Source organism: Protobothrops mucrosquamatus, unplaced genomic scaffold (assembly GCF_001527695.2).
Source record: "Protobothrops mucrosquamatus isolate PMUCROS unplaced genomic scaffold, P.Mucros_1.0 scaffold245, whole genome shotgun sequence".
Classification (NCBI taxonomy): Eukaryota; Metazoa; Chordata; class Lepidosauria; order Squamata; family Viperidae; genus Protobothrops; species Protobothrops mucrosquamatus.
In genome coordinates this window covers 479,505-502,772 of record NW_015386595.1, presented here as the reverse complement: position 1 = coordinate 502,772, position 23,268 = coordinate 479,505, and the positions used below count along the sequence as shown (strand labels likewise).

Genomic DNA, 23,268 nt, shown 5'->3' with positions numbered 1-23,268 from the left:
GTGCTGTGAGATGATGGAGTTTTCACTGTATATTCTGGCAGCTAGCTGGTATTCATGGATGGGCTCTGCTAATTTTCTGCCTATCTGTCCTACATAGTAGCTGATACAGTCCTACACTGTATGTTGTAGATGGGTCCTGTCTCTCTCCCCTCCCCTTTTTGGGATTATTGGGACTTTGGTCTTAATGAAATTCTTTAGGATCACCATGCATCCTATTGTTTTGCCTGGAAATTGTTTTACCTAATTATTAAATTAGAAATAAAACTTTCTTTCTTGTTGAAGAACACTAGTGTAGTATAGATAGAGACAGGGAGAAATATTTTCAAGTTGTGTTTTAATGTGAACCAACTTAATTTGTTCCCACAGAATTACTCTGTCTTCTGGATCACAATTATCCATTTATTCAGCACTCCTCAAAACCCTGTAACACAGTTATCTGATAAAAAAAATGCTTCAGAGATGGATGTCATGGAAAATTGCATTAAAAGTGACTGCATTAGGGAAAATAGAATATACACAGAATGATCACAGCAGCAACAACAATGATGATGATGATGTATTAGTATGCTAATCTAGACCTAGCTTTTTTCTTAAAAAACAAAAAACAAAATACTTGATCTGTTGCTGGAATGATCCCATTCATGCTGGAATAAAGCCCATGAAAATCTGTCAAAGAAATGCTTTAATAACACATATGTCACTGTGTAATCCATTTATTGCTTAAATAAATACGGGTTGGTTTCTAGGCAGTTGCTAGGAAATATTATTCCTTGGACTAAGTGCACCATTTCCACTGAGATATTCATTCATGAAACACTATTGCCCCCTGGCTGTGAAAAGTGGACAATGCATACAAATCAAATACTTTTGCATTGATTTACTTTCTTTCCTGTTCTTTAACATACAATGGTTTCAAGCACAGTTCAGGTATTAGTTATTCTGTTGTCACAGGAAATAGGCACGTTTCCCCAGAATTTGTGACAAATCAAACATGATTCTTGATTTTTAAAAAAGATTTAAAAAAAATAAAAATAAAACAAATAAATAGAATTTAAATAATTTTCTTTAAAAGCTAAAAAAACAGCATAAAACTTTGTTCTAGGTGATTTCCAATTTGTGCTGATATAAGAAAAAGAAGCTAGTGTGAGAAACACGGCAAGACTGAATGCCTTTGGGTCCATGGAGCTTCAAGTTCCGGGACTTCAACTACTTTAATTATGGATGGGGTTATACTATGCCAGACTGACCCGGTCCACAACTTTGGGATTCTCCTGAACTTGTGACTCCTGCTGAAAAAGCAAGCGGCAGTTGGGCTAGGAGAATCTTTGTACAACTTTGTGTTATGCATCAGTTGTGGTCTTTCTTGGATCAGGAGTCACTGCGCTCAGTCATTCAAGCCCTGGTAGTCTCACTTTTGGACTACTGCAATGTGCTCTACAAGGGGCTACTCTTGAAGAACATTCAGAAGTTTCAGCTGCGCAGAGTGTGGCAGCGCAGGCAGTTCTTGGTAGCCCGATGGTGCCAATGTTACACCTCTACTTCGCAATCTGCATTAGCAGGCAGTTTGCTTCCAGATACAATTCATAGTGTAAAACCCAGCATGGCGTGGGTACAGATTATTTGAGGAACCATCTCTCCCCAATCAACCGATCTGTCCTACCCGTGCTGGCAGAGGAGGCATGCTACAGGTCCTATCGGTCAAGGAATTTTGACTGGCAGGGTCCAAGAAAAAGGCCCTCTCTGTTGTGGGTCCTGCCCTTTGGAACATCTTATCCTCTGAGGTGAGATCGATTCCCACTCTTTTGACCTTCTGTAAGGGCCTGAAGAACTAGCTCTGTCAGATAGCTTGTGGCCCCAATGGGGGGGCATTACACTGGAGGTGGCTGATGAATTAAGAGGCAATCCCACCTCACTCTCCCACTCATCCTACTCCCTCCTTCCCCATCTTTTAATTAAAAATTTACCTTTGACTGTAATTCTATTTTTATCATTTTAGAAATATATCTTTTACGATTTTAATGCTTTTAATGCTGTAAGGCTCCCAGAATCTCTTTGAAATATGATGGGAGGCAAATATATATGATTAACAGAAAAATAACATTGGAAAGGACACAGAAGTATTCTAGTCCAACCGCGTAATCAAGAAGGAGACCCTATGCCATTCCAGACAAATGGATGTCTAACCTAGGACTGCATTTTTATTTTTTTTATTTTTTGGCAGTTGCAGCACACTGCTGGCTCATATTTAAATGGTTGTCCACTAAGACTCCTAGATTTCTCTCACTGTTAGTAAGCCAGGTACCATCTATTCTATACACAGGCATTTGTTTTTTCTTGGCTAAGTGTAAAACCTCACTTTTTTACCACTGAATTGCTTTTGTTGGATAGGGCCAGTATTCACCTCTGTCAAGATCCTCCTAGTTCTTAAGCCTATCTTCTGAAGTGTTGGCTATTCCCCCCCCCCCCCAGCTTGGGGCCATCTGCAAATTTGATGAGTTCCTCTTCTATCCCCTCATCTAAATTGTTTATGAAGATGTTGAAGAGTACTGGACCCTTATAAGACAGAACCTTTGATACCCCACTCCATGTAGTTCCACTAAGACATGTTGAGTGTGGTGGTCCAGCAGTTACACATTCATCTAGTGATGATATATAAGCCAATTTTTTCTATCTTACTAAGTAGTAGTTATGGTCTACTTTGTTGAATGTCTAATGAAGCCCAAGTACACTATGTCCACAGCATTTCACTGATCCACTAATTTATTCACTCTTTCAAAGAATGCAATAAGATTTGTCTGGCGTGATCTGTTTTTGACAAATCCATGTTGACTTCTAGTAATAACTTTGCTTCTATGTGTTCACAGATTTGTTGCTTAATTAGCTTTTTCAGTATCTTTCTAGGTGTTAATGTCAGGCTGATTGGTCTGTAATTTCCTGGATCCATTTTTTTCCCTTTTTTGAAGATGGGAATCATGCCAGCTATTTTCCAATCCTCTAATAGCTCCCCAGTGCTCCAGGATGTTTGAAAGATATGGTTCAATGGTTCCAGGATCACGTCTAGCATCTTGTTCAGAATTCTGAGCTGTAATCCATCTGGTCCTGGTGATTTGAATTTGTCTAGAGTGGACAGGTATTAAATTGAACTGTTTAATTTTGGACTGATTTATTGGTAAATATTTGTTGAGATGGGCTAAGAAATTTTACATTCCAGTCTTCTTGGATTCTGATTTTTAATTAGCAGAATTTTAGTTCCTGTCCTTCCCTCAGATGCAGCATAACCCCAGAGATTCAGATGACCTTTTGGCCTCAGTAAGGTCACAAAGACCTGGCCTTTCCCAGAATGAGGCTCTCTGTAATTATTGGAAATTGAATGACTATAGCTGGCATTAGTTACATTATATTTTTATTTGTGTTGTTTTTAACCTTGTTGGGTTTGGTTCTGGCTTGAATTCTATGTTAGTTGCTCAGATTTGCAGTTTGCAAGTTGAGCAACTATGTAAACTGATTAAATGAATAAACAAACAAATAAATAAACTGTAGCTTTCCAGAATGTTCAATTTTTACTGTATGCTTAATTCTGTTCTCATAGCTTGTCACTGATATTATAAAACATTGCAGAGCAAACAGGATTTAGGAACTGAATGTAGAAAGCATGGAGAGCGAGGAGTTATGTTTATAAGAAAGGCTGCAGTGAAACTAACTATGTTAAATGAGACTACAGTACTTATATAAATGGGAGACCTGTAGGGTGCAAAGCCTATAATTGCATTTAGCTGAATTAAGTTGCAATTACCCTGTAGCACCTTTTTGGACAGCCATGGAAAGGTTAGAGCTTGATATTCCCTTAATGCTATCCTTTTTCAAGTGCTTGGAGAACATTAGCATGTATCATTGCATCAAGATTACTTTTGTATTATTCTTCACATTTGCAGAAATGAATTGGTAATGGTATATTACTGCCTATGCATACTACACTCTTACTCGTAAGACAGTACAAAACATGTATTCATATCATGAAATCCTGTATCTGTAAACATTTATGAAGTATATGTAGTATGTCCAATAACTTTATTGATGTAAGAGCATGTGCTGAGGTGGTGCCACATTAATTTAGAAAGAAAATTCCTTTCTATCCAATCTCTAGGAGTTTTTGTCCCTTGGGTAAAGTCAGGCTAGATCATAGGTGTCAAACTCGCCGTGTCACGTGACGTGCCACGACGTATTGTGACGTTTTTTGCATTGCCGTAGCTGGGGTGGGTGCGGTCTCCATATGATGCAACCGGCCAACGGGCGGCAGTTTGACACCCCTTGGCTAGATGCATACCTATAGCTAAATCCAAATAAGCTGTGTCCTTGCTCATTCTCTGTTATTAAGCACATTGCAAGCACAACTCACCAGTCAAAGTCTGCTTCTGTGCAAACACATGGCTCAGAGGACATGGCTCCAGCGTACTTGCCTTGCATGCATTTCTTTTCTGACTTACGCTTCTTGTACGTCCTTTTGGCTCCCATGATGCACGCTTCTCCCTGAGCAAAGAAAAGAAAGGGAGGGGGCTTGTAACTGAGTACCAGAGTGATCAGGCATATTTTTGCAAATTACAAACAGTTGTGGTATACCAATGCAAGAAGAAACAGTGGGGACTTTCATATTTTTCTACTCTGAGAACAAAGTTGCCACATATTCAGTGGCCCAAAGACCATGGGGGTAGGGCTCTAATGGCAAAGAAATATGTGGGTGCAGGTAGTCCTCAGCCTACGGCCACAATTGGGGCTAGAATGTCTACCACAAATGAAGGCGAATATATGTGTCCCAGGATAATGTTGCCAGATCCAATCTGGGTCGGTCACCAGGACCTCAGAGGTTTCGTCTTCCAAGCTTTTGGACTTGTGCTGGAGCCCCCAGGGAACTTCTCTGTGTGCTCTGGGCTGTTCTGTGTGTGACATGGGTTGGTGACCGACCCAGATTGGATCCGGCTAAAATTTCTATTGCTAATCAAGGTGGTTGTTGAGTGAGTTGTGTTCAATTTTACAACTTTTTTGCCATAGCGAAGCTAATTACTGCAGTTGTTAAGGTAATCACTGCAGTTGTTAAGGTAATCTGGCTTTCCCCAGATGACTTTGCTTATTGGAAGCCGGCTGGCGAGATCGCAAATATTGATCACCTGACCTCAGAATGCTGCAACTGTCAAAAATACATGCCAATTGCCAAGCGCCCGAATTTTGATTCATGTGGACTGTGCAGACACTGCAGTGCTCATAAGTGCAAGGATCCACTGTAAGTTACTCTTTTCAGTGCAATTATAACTTCAAACGGTTGCTAAATGAAGGGTTGCAAGTCAAGGACTTCCTACTATATATATGTATGACTAAGAGCAAAAAGTATGAGCCTGGATTTATTATTTTCCCATTCCCATATCAGATGGAAAAAAAAAACCTCCCACCCACCTACTCCCTGGGATGAGACCCCTGGAATAAAACAAAATAAAAGAAACAAGATTTTAAAAATTTGACCAAAATTGTATTAAATAAAAAGTAAGCTCCTTTTTTTTAAAGGCAGGCTCAATTTTTCAAGAGATGGCTGGGAGCTTTCTAATGTCAAACAGTCATGAATGAGTCCACAATGACGTCAAGCTCCAAGCTCAATACGCTATCCAAACTATTTGTCCTCACCTGGTTATAAAGCTCCCAGCCGTCTCTTATAAGATTGAGGCTGCTTTTTTTCCTATTTCTGTAGCTTATTGGCTTTTAAAATAGGTGTGGAGAAATTCACCACTCAATTCAAAACAGTGAAGTATGAAGCCATTTTTTCCCCCAATTTGTTTCAAATTTTACCTTTCACCATAAATGTTTACTAGTTGCAGGTAGAATGTATACCAAAGTGTTAAGAGGTACTGAATTCAATGATTTTGAAGCAATAAATTAGGTTGATCCCAACTTTCTAATTATATTCATTTCAGTTTAATTCTAGGTCAGACTTTTTACCTGACTATGAAGCTGCCAAGGTCGATAATCATCTTCCGCACACCGTCTATCAAAAATGGACTTGTAATCTACTTTTACCAACTGCCACTCAGAACGATGGCTGAAGTGTCCAAAAACACTGAATAAAACATTAAAACAATAAAACAGGAGACAATTATTTAACAGATCGGTAAAATGAAATGAATATAATTTTATACATATCTTCTTACAAATTATGTCCTATAATAAAAAAAGGACTTATCTAGTGTGTACAAGATTGTGACCTAAATCATAAAAAGCTTCTAATCTCTACTTGGTAATGCATTCAAATTATAACAACTTTCAAATGATATTGTAAGTTACAGGTTTAATTATGAACATAGGTGGCCAGTACCTAGAGAGTGGGATTCATGAGAAGGAAGGAAGGAAGGAAGGAAGGAAGGAAGGAAGGAAGGAAGGAAGGAAGGAAGGAAGGAGGGAAGGAAGGAAGGAAGGAAGGAAGGAAGGAAGGAAGGAAGGAAACCAAAATACAAGTATTATTTATTTATTTTTTCATTTATTTACAATATTTATAAAATGCTGATTCCCAGTATTATTGATGTAGATGGTGATTATTCTTTTGGAACTGGCTGCATGAAGTTGAACAAACTGAAACTTCAGTAATCAAATATTATATAGCAATAATCAAAGCAGCGTAACTTTTGCGTCAACATTACACATAAATACTCATCCACACATATCCATGCACACAGCTCTTTATTAACAGGAATTAATGGATAAACATTCAGCTACATAGTATTTGCTGAAAAATTAAGCATTATGTTATGTACCATAGATCAACTACAATCTACTTTGGTGCTTCATCTCACAGATGCAAGTTGTTCTAGTTCAATATGGTTAAAGTTAAAGACAGGAGAGAATTGCTGGAACAGGCTATTTTGTTTTACAGACCGGGCTTATGTGCATGTACTCCTCAATACATGATAAAGCAGTGAAGTACATCTGACATGCTTTGCTGACTAGAAGAAAGGCACCCCTTTCCTTCTTTCCATGTCCATATCCGAAGGGGTCCTTTGCTTGAATCTACACCAAACCCCCACCACCACCATTTTGAGGATCTGCAAAAAACCACTAAAGAGTGGTTGTAAAAAAAAAAAAGATGCTGGAACTCACACATGTCATACAACCCGCCTTGCCTACCCTACAAGGTTTACCTTTGTAGTTGAAAAAAAAACCTTCAATTTTTAGGTTATCTAAAAGACTAGGATTTTGTTCAAGGCAACTCTGGAAAATCTGTTGAAAAAAGTGCCGGAACTCCATTCCGGTGTGTTCTATGACAAAAAAAGGCCTGACTAGAATCATATTGAAGTAATCAGTGTAACACTCCATATTCTATGTATATTCCTAGATGACAAATGATATTTCATCTATTATATTTTCTATATTTAATAATAGAATGGATCCTGGTGTTATTTCATGGGAGATATTAATAATGTCTACTCACGTCATTATTAAAGTCTCTTCTCCAGGCTCTCCCAATACCCCATCAACAAAAAGAGGGATGGAGGTAAAACTGTACTTGCTCCAAGATCTGCCCTCATCAAAACTTAACCTGGTGATAACAAGACAAAGCAAGTAACAGAAGAAAGAAAAATAATCTCTTAGTATATGATAACAAATAGTATTATAAATTCCATAGCTTTTCATAACAGATTACAGAAAACTGCAATGTTCCTAAAACATTACAGTAAAGAAAAGAATAATAGAGCAAAGCTGTTTTAAGGACACACAATTTCCCAAGGGACTATATATTCCTATGTGTTTATTTGTGTAATGTTCACATATTAAAGTGGCATGTATTTTTGTTCAGAAAAACAAAATACAGATAGTCCTCGACTTACAACAGTTCATTTAGTGACCATTTTAAGTTACAACAGCACTGAAAAATGTGACATGACTGTTTTTCACAGTTACGGCCTTTGCAGCATCTCCATGGTCATGTGACCAAAATTCAGATGCTTGGCAACTAGTTCATATTTATGACTGTGCTGTGTCCCAAGGTCATGTGATCATCTTTTGCGACCTTCTGGCAAGCAAAGTCAATGAGGAAGCCAGATTCACTTAACAACTGGGTTATTAATTGCAGGAATTCACTTAACAACTGTGGCAATAAAATGGGGCAAAACTCACTTAACAAATGTCTCACTTTCAGCTCAATTGTGGTCATAAGTCAATGTGGATAATGCAAGTTTGTGGTTGTTGAATTATAGCTCCCAAGATCCCTCATGATATGTGGGCTTTGGAGAACTTTAATTCAACAGTAGGAGTCACCATTGGAGGACATGAATATCATGCTTCAATTGTAAAATGTGGAATTGTAAAGTGCACTAGAAGTATAATAACAGATGTCAAAGGGGATAGGGGAAGGATTCTTCGCTTAGAACGACTTTAATACAAAAACAGGTTTAAACTAAGATAAGAAACCCACTCTATATGTATCTTTATAAATCTTAGCTGCTACAATAAAGGAGGTCAATAAATGTTCAGAAATGTATGAATAAATACTGACAGTATCACAGAATTAGAACTACAACTGCTCTTACACCTAGTAACCGTGGATGCAACTACCCATTTGAGATCCTGTCATATTGGGTACATGGCAAATCATAAATATTAAAACTCTGTATATTTCACTAATGATTTCAAAGAGATGTTCTTGAAAGTACGGGAAAGCAAACACAGCATCTCTTTAAGGAAGTTTTTTTTTTTTAAGACTGCCCCATGTTAGAAATACCCAGTATAGGAACAAAATAAGGTCAGTTGTATTGATATCAAAATATGCTCTTCTGCATAGAATCTGCACTTTTCTGTTATATTTGTCCTTGGTTACTACTTTTTTTTTAAAAAAGCATTTGTTTTTCCCCAATGTGAATATTTACACCATATTCCTTCTTGAGTCTCTTATTGTAATTTGTTTTCTTATTCTTCTGTTTCAATAGAGTTTAACCTTCAATGTTTTTTATATCTTTCTAAACTGCAGCTAAATTTTCTAACCTTCAGCTAAAACAAAACAATGCAACTTCTTAATACTAATGTAGATTGTACTATTGCCCTGCAAGTGTTTTGTTTGTCAAAAACTGTATGTACAAAATGCAGATATAGTTTTATTGGGATGAAAAGAGGCAACATGCTCATTTGTTTAATTGGCAAATCCTGGCACTTAGTAAAAAGTTTGGTCACAATCCAACTACTAATGGCATATAATGCACACTGAAGGACTCTATGATGAATGGAATTAGAGAAGTTACATTAATTACCAGAGATGTCTGATAGGCAGAGATGTATGTTTCATAGCAACCAAAACCCCACCTTGGTCCAGATAAAGAACACTGTGTTCATCTTCAAAGATCTAGTGAGACACATAAAAAGATACATGGAGTCCTTTGTATGCAGAACGAAGGGCCGACAGGTTTCTTTTGTAATAAATAAGTATATAAACACTTAACCCTATTAATGCCCTCTCCCCCAATAAATTATATTCTTAGGAATGAGAACAATCAAGATTTTATTTCACTGTTTAGAAAAAAGAGGAAGGAAGGAAGGAAGGAAGGAAGGAAGGAAGGAAGGAAGGAAGGAAGGAAGGAAGGAAGGAAGGAAGGAAGGAAGGAAGGAAGGAAGGAGGGAGGGAGCTTGGTCATCTGCAGAATGAAAGTCTTCATCTATATAATTGTATACATGGTGAGAATATCAGATAATATGTTGCCTGCATAGGATTAATAATAACAATTTATTCAAAAGAAAAGGTTACAGTTGTTGAACAATGACACTAATCATTATTAATTCTTCTTTTACTAATTATTCAGTGGTGCCTTATCTGCAGCTTTCCAAGCCAAACACAAACAGTAAAATATAAATGCATACATTTTTCATGCTTACAGCATATAAACTTTCTTAGATGAAAATTTTAGTTACATAAAGAAAATGTTCTAAATTCCAACATTTGTATACTTTGCTAACCGTAGCTCTAATAGGTATTCATTTGACTAGAAATGTGGGATATAAATCAAATAAATAAATCATGCAGATTTAACTACCACAAAAATAGAATGGAAAGACAGTCCATTGCTCTTGGAAAACAAATCGGTTACTCTGAAAGTAGAGAATAGGTGGAGCCTTAACTAGAACCTCAAATGTTCACCTGAAAAGTTTGCCCAAGAAATAGAGGTTCTCATCACATTCATAGAAAGATAGTCTTGTTCTACATTTGGAAGAACAAAACACATCTATTTCTGATTAATTTAGATCAACCTAATCACAGTGACAAATGCCTTGTTTACTTTTAGATTAGATTAATGCAATCTATGTGGCGTGAAGTGTGTTTCCAAATTTCAGTTAGTGAACAACCTATCCTCAAGAATATTTTTCTCCAGACCAATCTGAAATTAAAATATGTTATCTACCATTTTTTTAAATCCATTCTGGCTGGTTTCAGTTTTAAAGTCCTAAAAACTTAAGAAATATTATTTCTCCTGTACTTGCCGGATAGTCAGTTTGAGGACATATTTTCTCTTCCACCACCAAAAGAAGTTTGGTGGAAATGTTGGATGTTCCTAAAATAAATCTTGCTAGATATCAATCCAATTTTGTGCAGGACCATATTTTTTTTTAGATATACTGCATACTTTTTAATTGGTACCATAAACACATCTGCATTTATATTTAGAAATCTGTAGGCAGGATTCCCAATGTTTTATGTCTAAGAGATTCAATAAGTATTAATAGAGCACTTACTCTTTGCTTTGTTAATTCTCTTAAGTATGTACTTGATTCCAGTTTATGAGGTGATAATTGCATATTAACTAAATGTAAAGTACTTGCTAAAACTTATTCAGTGATATAGAAGAATCATGCATATTGTTGTCCATATTATTATCTGATTGCTAGAGGTCTTTAAATGCTTATACTTAGTTAATGGATATGGAGTTAATTTGAGAAGTAGGAAAGCAAGGTAAAAACAAAATATTTTATTTAGTAATTCTCATTCTTAGTTTTGTGTAAGAGATTGTAGTTATATCTATGTCAGTGGATATAAATATAGGCTATTCTGAAATTTAATCTACCTGAAACACATGTAAACTTTTAAGACTTGAACCAAAGTAATGTTCTTATGTATTGGTTTTATTGTTTATTTCTTGTTCTTATCAATAAAAAGGTTCACTAAAGATGAGAAGGCATTCCTGGCAGTTAGATTTGTTTTATGTCTAGTATTTTGCTATTTATGGAGGATTAAAGTCAACAGCATATCATAGCTTTTCAAGCATGTATATGGGACTTTAGATTTTGCAGCAATAATTAAAGTTATAAAAAATCAGATACATTACTTCATTTAATTATATTTAACAATATTTATTGAACAAACACCCATTGAAATAAAGCATGCCAATAGGGAATTTTAACTGAATGCCTTTATCTCGACTCTGGAGATGTACTGTATCTCCATTGTCTTTCTAGCAGCCAACAACTTTCTTTCTCTTAATCACAGCCTTCATCTCCACTTCTCTCATACATCTAGCCTCCCAGCAATTACTGTCCTAGAATAGAAATGAGAACAAGCTTTCCTTAATTCCCCTTTCTCATTCCACATACATTTAGTAGAAAGCTGCCTTCATCTCTTTGCTCCTCAGAGACTTCTCTATCTAGGATCACCTACGTAACTCTTTCAGATCTACTTTCTATAATTCTTTATTCTCTCCGCCTTAAGACCAAGGCTCAAGATTCCTATGGCTGCAGGAATCTCCTTTCACTCCTCCCACTTTTTAAGCTATGTTTGTTTTCTATAGCCAGTGGGAAAAGGATTTAGTTAACTACCCCCCATCCGTTTTGCTGTCACCAGGAATTTTTTAGCAGCAAAATAATCTCCTTGTTCATTGAGATTTTGAGTTTTGGGTGCCTGGGTGAAATAAGGGAAGGTGAAAGCACATATTTGAGTGCATTAGGCTTGCTCATTCACTACAACATCATTTTTCAAATGTTTTGGCAACCGGGGAATTAAGTTAATATAACTTTAACTATAAGTGAGAATGCACAGCATAATAGCATATAAATGATGAACTACATTTTCCTCTTGTCATAAAACAATGGGAGCAGATTTAACAAAAGGGAAAAGAAAGACAATGAATTACACTAACTACTGGGGTACCACAGTACCTGCTGAAGAATATTATGCACGATGAAAATATGTTAGTCTTCCAATAACATATAATATCTATAATGGTAACATTTATAATTGTGCACAAAAGGGACAAATGCCCTAAACCGAAATTCTAGATTGGTCTTCTTACATATGGGAAGAATGAGCATTTAAAATTTACTTGTCAGACCCTTTTGCATAGGTTCCCATTGGAAGGTAAAAAGTAATTAAGGTAGGCTGCCACTCAGGGTTCTTCCTTCAGCCTACATCTTAAAGCATAAAAAGGACGATGTTTTGAAAATGATAAAAAAATCAATAAATTTTATGCTAGCTCAAGGGGTAACTATGATGGGATGAGCTCCCTTTTTAAGCCAATAATTTAAGCAAAACATTAATTATATAAACAGGTCTATCAGAAATGGGGAATACATGAAAACAATGGAAGCCAAAGTTCAAGCACTCAAAATTCCAACTAAATATAATCACCATAGATATATTAGTTACTTACTATCTCTTGGCCTGAAATCAACACATGTTCAAAATTCACTGCAGAGAGGCTAGCTGGGGGGTGGGGTTATTTGCTCCCAGTCCACATTATCCTCAGTTTTATGAGGACTGGAATGTAGAGGATAACAGAAAATTAGCCTCTTTATGGAGATGAACAGTTGTTTTGCCCAATCAATCAAAATGCTCCAATAAACTGCTCCTTGTAGGTAGTTCACAGTATTCTCCTTCCCCAGTTGACCACTTATTGTTTTCATTGCTACTCACTTGTCTCCAAATGTTTCCAGCATCAGACGAAACAAACATGCTGATATCATTTTCTGACAACTCTGATCCAATGTTACCTGTAAGGAAAGTACCACGACCTATAAAACTTAAATGTAAAGAAAACTGAAATCTTTGTGCTTTTAGTAATATATATTGTGTTAAACAGTGATGATGTATTTTATTATAAAACAGCAAATGCAAAAATGATAATTTATCAATAAAGACATTTCTGTGGATATCATATATAGTATTATTTCATATATATTCTTTAGTCAATCATATTGCAATTCTTGCACCAACCTTATAAAATAAGGGTAAGGCAAGTGTTGTCCTTTAGATCAGGGGTCCCCAACCACCAGTCCGTGGACCAGTACCGGGAATGCAGCATGCCAGCAACTGGTCTGTACAAACAAGCAAAGCCCCATCCACGGGATGCAGGCAGCACACAAAACCATGTCCCCTCCGGTCTGCAGAAAAGCCTCTGTCCACGTAACCAGTCCTTGTGCCCAAAAGGTTGGGGACCTCTGCTTTAGATTATGGCAAGACTGAATTTTATAGCTAGCAGCCAACAAGAAAGGCTGTCACAAAAACAAATATTTCCCACCTCTTTTGTTATGTTTTGTTAAGTCAATTTTGTTACCTTCCTTGTTTTGCTGACAGAAGATGAGACACAGTGATTTGACTCAAGCCAAACTCGAGAGTTCATGAAAAAAAAAAAGATTTGAAATAGATGTTCTTGGTTGCAACTATTACTTCATGTCACTTTTGAACCATAAGTTGAAAATTTGAACTTTTACTTTCCACTTAAATAGCAATAAGAAATTGTAGACTTTTGTTATATAGCACTGGAACATTTCTTACCAGAGGCCACGATGATGCCTGGAGCAGTATCGCGACTGGCAATGTTACCAGAAGTGTAAGGATTCTCAGAAACCTTCAGGTGGAGATGAAGGGAGCAATATGGCTTGGAAGAAAACAAACAAGGAGATGTCAATCAGTACTGCAGAGAATACCGCACAGCATAGCATAGATCTTGAAAAAGTTATTGATACAGCTACAGTATTTTTATTATAATGCAAGTGTTTTTATACAATTACATTCATTTCCAAGTGACAAAAAGACCTTGGGAAAGAATCCACAATCCATAATATTCAAAAGCATCTGACCACCAGATATTAGTCACACAACAGGACCCTTTCCCTTCCCGTTCACATATGTCTATGGCCTTCCTTAGTCTATTTGGCTGCAACTTCTGAAATGTAGTATAATGTGATAGAAATGGACCAAAAGTAGCATCCTTGTTAAAACAGATGTCTCCAACTTAGGTTTAGTTAAAATCAAGAAATCACAATTCTTAATCATATTACCGCTTTAAGAATTTATCTACTGTGTGCATGAGAAGGAACTTGAAAAGAAGCATTTGTGCCAACTAGTTTTTGGCAAAAAAAAGGCTGCTTAGGTTATCAGAATGACTCTCCTTCCCATTAATTTTATCTTCACAGAAAACATATGTGATACTTGAGATTGAGGTTGAAAGAAAAGGCAAAGTTTTTGATGGGATTTTGTTTTTTAAAAAAGTCAGAAGTAGGTGAAGAGGGCTAAATAAGGAGCCTCCAGCAGAGAGAATGGAATTGAACATGAAAGTGAAGAAATGATTTAGGATGAAACTGAAGTGATGGAATGCTGGTAGGAGCTTTTAGATATCTGTACTTGAATGACAGCAATATGTCAAGACCAGAATTCAAATGAATGTTCTAAATGTTAATGTTCAAGAAAATGAATGATGAAAAGGAAGTCATAAATGCTGCAAAAATGTTGAAAAATGGTAAGGCTGCTGTTAAGTATAGAAACATTACAATATGGATGTGGTTTCTTTGTAGAATAGTTGTATGGCTTGTTTAATGTGATGAAGACTGGATCTATGCCTAATGTTTGGAATACTGCTGTATAGGTATGTGAAGTGGTTTGGAGCAAAATTTGGGAAGTGCAGTGCAGCTTTATGTCAAGCAGGGATGCACAGATGAGAACTTTCTTCTTCATGAGGGTATTAAGAAATGTATGACAGTGTGAGATAAAGGTTATTGTGCACATGTTGATTATTGTAAGTGAATTGGCTTGAATTAGAAACTGTTTTCTATGACCATGGAGTTGAAAGTTCCTGAATGCAATTGGAATGGTATAAGAGGAAAGTAAAGCCCACATTAGAATGGAATGTATAGTAAATAATTCAACTTTGAGCAAATCCCACTGATTGTCAAATGAATAAGGAGTGTTTAGGTGTCATTACACGTAATTTGTCAGGAAATGATTGTGCATGTAGATTTGTATAGAGATGATACCATGTTATTGGCTGAGAAGCTGATCATTTTCAGTGAGTGTCAAACCACATAATGGAGTGAAGAATATGGACCTGAAAATTAATAAATCAAAAACCAAGAGATATATTTCAGCTTAAAAAGAGTGAACTGCACTTTATTTTCATATGGTGGAAAATTAGAGGAAATAGATTAATGTCATGTATTTTCATAACATGTTTACTAAAGATAGTGAAATGGAGAAATGTTAATATGTGCAACTGAGAATACAAAGGTACTAGATAATATATGGTCTGTTGCAAGGACTGAATGTTAGTTGAAAGAAGCAAAGAGGACTGTATAACAGCATGTTTCTGCTCACTTTGTAACATGGAAGTGAATATTAAGATAGGTCAGGAGAAACATGAAAGTACATCGGATGCATTGGGAATAGGGTAAATAATAAGTGAATAAAACAAGAAGACACAGGTGAATGTGCTGAATGAATGCCAGCTGAACAAAAAAAAGTGAATGACCAATATTAGCACATTGAATAGTTTAGTCATATGGAGAGATTTCATGAGGACTGAATAGCAAAAGAAATATAGGACAATGGATGGGTTAAGAGGAAGGGGAAAAATGAGAAAAAATTGTAGTTGTAAAAATGAGTTCTCACAAAGTAAAGATTATAATTAAAGATAATGTATAAACTGAATGAAGTTAGTTTGCCACGATAGAACATTATAGAGAGTGTCAATATTATTTCTCTAAATTAGTTTTGGCTAATTTATTGCATTTTCTTATGTCATGGGTTTTATCAGTTTGGTTTACTATTTCTCATTACCTTTCTGTAGTTTTCATAATATTTTTTCTCCCACGGTAAATATTATAATGGGTATGCATATATGAATGTAGATTGAAAGCCAGTTTGTTTTATGGCTGAGTTGAGATTTTCCCCTTAACTTTCCAGTTTATTCAAATGCCATAATTTCATTTTCTCAGAGGTCGTTTTCGTTTTACTAAGTGATAGCAATAAGTCAAAATTTATAGTCCATTTGTGATAAATTCAAGAGAGGGGAAAGCCTGCTGAAGATATTCCATATTTGTGTGTTCGTTGGGGGAAGTTGCTTATTTGGGGGAAGCTGATTCTTTTTTGCTCCATTTGATTGATTTATTTACACAAATTGTCTCAAAAATGACTCTGGAAGTTGTACAAAGATTGAAAGCAAAAAAAATAAAAATAAACAGCTTTGTTCATAAAACCAAATATATAAATCATACTATTACACGTGACTAAGATTAAAAGAAAACAAAACCCATTCCCTTTCAAACCATGAAGACAGAGGGGCTCGATTAACCTCCTGGCTCAAATGCCTGCAGGAACATTCAGTCCTTTAATGATTTTCAAAAAGCCAAGAGTGCCAGACTCATCCAGATATCCAGGGGGATGCTGTTCTAGAGGGCAGTCCAGGAAAGACCATTAATTAGATCAAAGGTAATCTATCCAATACTAGAATTGGAATTAAATTAAATAGATGCACTTTAATATTCACAGAAATCATTCCTTCAACATAGCTTTTTTTAAAGGCATCTTATTTTACTCCTCCCAACATTGAATATGTTTATATTATTACATTAAGTATATACATCAGATACAAACATACTTATTCTTTATATGACATAAATATTAAGCATGATTTATGACATTTCGTTGTATGGATGTTGGCTGCAAGTCTTCGAGTAAAAAAAGGCACTAGCTACCCAATCCAAGGTAAACTCCAGGAGTTAAATAATGTCCATTTTCTCTAATATTTACAGCATATATCAGAAATACATTTTTCCATTATTTTGTTCATTTTTATTTTTATAAAGTGACCACAAGAGTATTATATGAATTCTCTTTCTCTCAGCACATACACATCCTATGGCTTTGTAAGAGGTGGACTGCAACAATAAAAAGACGGCAAAGGGACTACCCATTCTCCAGTAAGTACTTTTATGTCTCACAGGATCTCAGACAAATCCTCCTAGGGAAGAGGGAATTGTCTTGGAATTTGGGAGCCAGCCAGGAAAAAGGAGGAAGTCGACAATGACTTTTTCCAAGGTTGATATATCTCTTCCAAGTTCATCCTCATTAACATACTATGTCACATTAGAGCATTTGTTCAGGACACATATTGTTATGACCTCTTTAAAGGAAAGGGTCAAGGTCCAGCTGTCAGTCTTTCCAAGGGAAAAAATTGCCTGAACACATTACCTAAAAGAAGTGCTGTGATCAGGTCCATTTACCATTCATTTGACAGGAGAGGGTTAGAAAACTGACAACAAAGCAGTGGTTTATTTGTATGTCTTTGAGCGAGGAAAGAACAAAGTGATTAGAGTATATCTGAGTGGGTAGTTTGTGGTGGAAATTAAAAGATGGACTTCCCATTGTTTGATTCCTTTTTAGAAGGCATCCAACCCATGCTATTGAAATAAATTCACATAATGTGACTGGCAGCCAACATTTCCGCTGTGATATATGAATTAGAAAAATGATATTATGTTAGGCAAGCAAATTACTTTTCCTCAAATACACTTTTCAAGTCAAAAATAAACTGCCAGCTATATGTTTATGTTAATTAGGGCATTAAAAAGATAATAAACCACTGGGCACCAAGAATACTTAGAAGAAAGCAATATCCTAACAGAAATGTTCTTAGACTCCTTGCTTAACTCAAGAATGTTATTATATTCAGCGCTATTACTTTACTTACTGTACATACATGGACATTAACATGAATATGTCATATCAATTTCAAGGAACTGCTATAATGATTAAATATATACTGTAATTTGCATAAGTCCATTAAACACTTCCTCCACCCTTTTTGGGTTTATCTTGTTGTCTTTGGTACAAAAATAAACCAAATTCTGTTTCAGTATAACTATGGGCTGCTCTCTGTCCCTAAATAAAGTAGGAATTACTTAAAAAAAGAAACAAACCATAATTCAGAAGATAAACTCTGTACAAGTAGTCCTCGACTTATGGCCACAATTGAGTCCAAAATTTCTATTGCTAAATGAAACATTTGTTAAGTGAATTTTGTCACATTTTATGGCCTTTCTTGCCACAGTTGTTAAGTGAATCCTGCAATTACTAAGTAATATGGTGATGAATTGACTTCCCCATTGTTAAGTGAATCTGACTTCCCCATTGACTTTGCTTGTAAGAAGGTCACAAAATGTGATCACATGACCCTGGGAAACTGCAACTATCATAAATATGAGACTGTTGTCAAGCATCCTAATTTTGATCACATGACCACGGGGATGCTGCAACAGTATGACTGTGAAAAACAGTCATAAGTCACTTTTTTCAGTGCCATTGTAATGTTGAATGGTGACTAAATGAAGTCAGGACTACTCAAAAAACACTCTTCAAAACCCCAAGTACAATTCTGCTGTAAAGCCCAAGAAAGCAGCTAAATATTCAATTATTTTCTGAATGTCATGAAGGTGGGATCCAAATGGATTTCTGGAGGGATGCTATTCCAGGTAAAGAGGAATTGTAACAGAAAAGATATATTTCTAGATATAACACTATTTTATGAAGGGGACAATTTATCCTGATGATACTATCTGCACTCAGTTCCATGGGCAACCACAAAAAATTAATATAACAAGCCTATTTGCTTAGACAAATGGCTCATTTCTTGCACCCTTATTGCTCTGACTCATAATAGCTGATCTGTGTGGCCCAAAGACTCAGTTGGTCAAAGGTGTTCAAGAATAGACATTTCTTTTTCAGTGAAAAGAGAAATAACTTTATTTCTATCTATAATCTGAATAATACGAAGAGGGTTTTCCCTTCCCTCATGACCCTAAACCAGGGCTTTTCAACCAGAGGTACGGGTACCACCTGTGGTACATTGGCACCTGGCAGGTGTTACGCGACCATCCTAGAAAAGTGGTAGCGAGGGAGGGGAATGAGCTGAACTGGTGGCAGCACCGCACAAGCCTGAGTGAGAGATGGCTGGAGCTGCAGGGCTGTCAGGGCTCAGCGGAAGCGCCAGTATCAGTGCTTCTTCGGGGGCGTCAGGGCTCAGTGGAAGCGCCAGGATCAGTGCCAGGCTCCAGCTGGGCCCAGAAGAAGTGTCAATCAGCTGGAATGTTGCAGCATCTCCAGGGTCTTGTGATTTACATTCAGATGTTTGGCAACTGATTCATATTTATGACAGTCACAGTATGCCAGGGTCATGTGAAGTGACCAAAACCTGCTGCAATCACCCAGCAGATGGGGGGGGGATAAAAACCAAACACCCCACCCCACCCCCGCTGCCAATCCTCAACAGAAATGCTCACAACAATGAAAATCTCGGACAGGAAGAAGAGCGCCACCAGGAGGGCAGGCAGGTGTCTTGCTCGGCTGTGGCTTGGGGGGCACTTTTTTCAGTGCCATTGTAACTTCGAACAATCACTAAGCGAACTTTGTAAGTCGAGGACTACCTGTACTTTATCACTTTTTTTCTTTTTTGGGGGGGTCATCAAGGTTTTGACACCTTGCTAGGTGACTGGTGGTATTCGGATGTTGCCATATCCTAAAAGTGGTACAATGGATGAAAAGGTTGAAAAGCCCTGATCTAAACCATCACTTACTAGGAGGCAACGAACTGGGTTCCCTCTAAATGTTCAAGAATAGAAATTTCTTTTTCAGTGAAAAGAAAATTTCATTTCCATCTCAAAAATTTTAAAAAGTTGCCTTTAAAAAAAAACCTCTATGAAAAAATTAGGGGGAAAGAGGCTATGTCACTGTATAATAAGATGAGGGTTTCCCCATCCCTCATGCCCATAAACCATCACTTACTAGGAGGCAATGAACTGGATTCCCTCTCAGATCTGTGTCCGGGGCCTGCAGCAAATGCCAGTCTCTGCCTTTGTTGTAGGTGATGAAAGTTTTTACTTGGTTGTCAATCTTCTTGTTAGCCAAGAACATTCCCTTTATCCCTGCTACCTAGGAGAAATTGACATGGCTGAAAAACAAGATAAATTTGACACAAATTGTGTGTGCATTGGTATCTGTCAAATCTAGCTTTAGAAATAGCATACAGAATGAATATGTAGCAGACTCAGAGGTGAAAATTGCATCAAAGGATTTCTTACTTACCAGAGGTTGGGAAAAATAAGATGAAATCTACTGTGGATTCAGACAGGCTAGAGAAGAGGACGTTGCAGGGTTGAACATAAAAAAAAATGTAGATTTTGATGAGGTGACTGGGTAAAAAGCAGTCATAATCATCTGAGTTTTATTTAAGATTGTAAAGAAGTGTGTGTTTCTTTGAACATAAATTCTACACCTTCATCTAAATCATGTTCACCTGTGTTTGGGTAAACATGGTTATCTGCATGTGTGTCTGGTCTGTGTGCGTCTCTGTATTTCTGTGTGTGCATTTAAGAACTCTTTGGGAATAGGGAAAGCATCAGCTCCTTTGAAGGATAAAATATTATGCACTTCCCAGAGAAACCATTTATTGATCTGACTTTATTATACAATATCAATTCCAATCTTAGATATAAATGGTATAATTGCAGCAGTTGCAGAGTAGATGCAGATGTTTCTTGTTCTTTTTTAGTTGTGGCTCAGGCCTTGCAATGGGCAGAAACCAGATTGTCATTTTGATAGATCACCTTTCTCAGAGCCATGCAGTAAAGAGATCAGCTCTCTTGATCGTATTAGACATCTCAGCGATGGTTTCATACTATCAATACTATTGTTCTGGGCTACTTGGAGGGTTGCAAGTAGAGGTGACACTATTCTGCAATGGCTTCACTCCATTATGAATGGATGGGTAGTTGGGGTTTCTGTACAAGGAGTCAAGTCACTAAATACTAAAGTAAATCCTAATGGAAACACTGGCTTCATATCTGCTGCTATTTTAGCTCTAGGTGGGGTCATTCTCTTTTAGAAGAAACAGGTTCCTGACTTGAGGGGTCTTCTGCTCTCATGGGTGTTGCTTGACAGTTGGAGTCAGGGAAACTTTGTTATATTGTCTCCGAATACAATTCAAGATGCAAATTAAATCTAAACAGTTTTATGTGGCTTATATGGTTGTCCAGTTTCAACTAATTGTAGCTATTTATGGAATAGAGAACCCTGGAAACAAAAACTCATAACTCATCATCTTGAGATTGGTTTACTGTAATATTCTTTTATTTGTTTTGAAGTTGAACTGGAAACTGAAGTCGATACAATTTATTTGCTTGAACGTGATAATCCCTATATGCTTTCAGTCATATATTATGAGTTTTGGAGGTGTTACATTGGTTCTAAATACAAATCTAGGTGTAAATTAAATCTAAACACTTTTATATGGTTCCTGGTTACTTTTATGATCATCTCCTTTTGGCTAATTTGCCGGAACGTTTCAATTCTATATCCCAACACTTACCCCAACAGGAAAGGGTCTTTGCTCTGGCTACCCCATCCCTATAGAATTGTCTCTCCCCCTTAGTCAAGGCTACCCTAATTCGTTATTTTTCAGAAGGCAGTAAAGGCAATGTTGTTTCAATATTTAAACTGCTTGGTTGCTCAATTTGTAAATTTGAAGGTGAGAGAGCTTTATTATTTGCTTTTTTCTCATTTTGATGTTAATTTACTTTTAACCAGTTTTTATAGACTTGTTTTTATGGTTTGATGGTGCATATTGTTTGTGTTATTGTAAAATAATTTTCACCAAATTGAAAGATCTGGTAGAAAAAAAAACCAGTAGAATCTTTCTGCACAGCATTATTTATTATTTTGTTTAATAGATTCTTCTAACACTTCCTTCATAATTTTTTTTTATTCTTCTTTAAAATAACTGAATGTAAGGCACCATAGCCAGGGCCACAATTGCCTCTTACTTTATTTTGTTTGATCAAGAATTGTCAAACTGTCATCAAGTCTTGTATAGTAATTCTAGTTAATGCAATGGAAAGAAAAGCAAATGCCACTATTTTTATTCCTTCAAAAATGCTACCAAAATGATTGATGATAATTTTTCACAATCTGTTATTTTCTTGTTATGCTAGATTGAAATTTCCATAATTCCAAAGGAAGCCCAGAAGGTACAGGTTAAGGGAAATGATCCACAAATTTTAGGAACAATTCATTTCACTGAGAATAAAAGTGGAGAGGATAAGGAAGAAGAAATGAAAAACAACTTTCATTCATTGGAAAATCTTGACTTTGTCTATGTGCTAAAAATTAATATTCCAATATTAAAAAAAATAATTGTGTGTGTGTAAACAAAGGAAGAATGCAGTAATATCTAAAAAAGCAATGCAAGGGAATCAAGGACATGAGTTGCAGAAAAAAGTGGAAGATATATTTAAGAAAATTATAGAAATCAAGAGAATATTTTTCACAAAGATGGATCTAGTAAAAGACTAAGAAGGCAGAAGAGAAAGAAGGTCACAAACATGTGGGAAACTATACTAAATCACTTATGCATATAAAGATACAATGATCAATGTAGAACCGTAACTTTTAGCAAATAAAGTTAAATGTGCCTCAGAAAGTATTGTCAATAACAATGATCATTGAATAGACAAAATATAAGCAGAACTGCTTAAAATCTTACAAGCTGATGCTCTTAAAATACTGTTTGCAGTTTTTAGGCAAATATGGAAAACACAGCAGTAGTTGCAGGACTGAAAAATGTCGATTTATATTCCAATCTAAAAAAATATGCAGCGCTAAAGAATAATCCAGCCACCAAATAATTGCACATAGTTCTCAACCTTGAAAAATAATGCCCCAAATGTTGTAATCTGGACTTCAACAGAGAAGAGCAACAAAGATGATTAGGGGACTGGAGGCTAAAACATATAAGGAACGGTTGCTGGAATTGGGTATGTCTAGTTTAACGAAGAGAAGGACGAGGGGGGACATGATAGCAGTGTTCCAATATCTCAGGGGCTGCCACAAAGAAGAGGGAGTCAGGCTATTCTCCAAAGCACCTGAAGGCAGGACAAGAAGCAACGGGTGGAAACTAACCAAAGAGAGAAGCAACCTAGAACTAAGGAGAAACT

At 36.4% G+C, this 23,268-nt stretch overlaps 1 protein-coding gene across 2 annotated transcripts in view; it reads right to left on the bottom strand.

Moving 5' to 3' along the window:
- The window catches only part of SORCS1 (sortilin related VPS10 domain containing receptor 1), a 424,943-nt gene that overhangs the window by 49,464 nt on the left and 352,211 nt on the right, over nt 1–23,268 (bottom strand). For both annotated transcript variants that reach the window (XM_015814373.1, XM_029283822.1), the window contains exons 10-16: nt 20,063–20,209; nt 13,784–13,886; nt 12,923–12,999; nt 9,279–9,370; nt 7,466–7,573; nt 5,983–6,100; nt 4,397–4,527 (exon numbers count right to left, since the gene is read on the bottom strand). In XM_015814373.1, the coding sequence (XP_015669859.1) occupies nt 4,397–4,527; nt 5,983–6,100; nt 7,466–7,573; nt 9,279–9,370; nt 12,923–12,999; nt 13,784–13,886; nt 20,063–20,209 (776 nt within the window). The remainder of the gene's footprint in view (nt 1–4,396; nt 4,528–5,982; nt 6,101–7,465; nt 7,574–9,278; nt 9,371–12,922; nt 13,000–13,783; nt 13,887–20,062; nt 20,210–23,268) is intronic.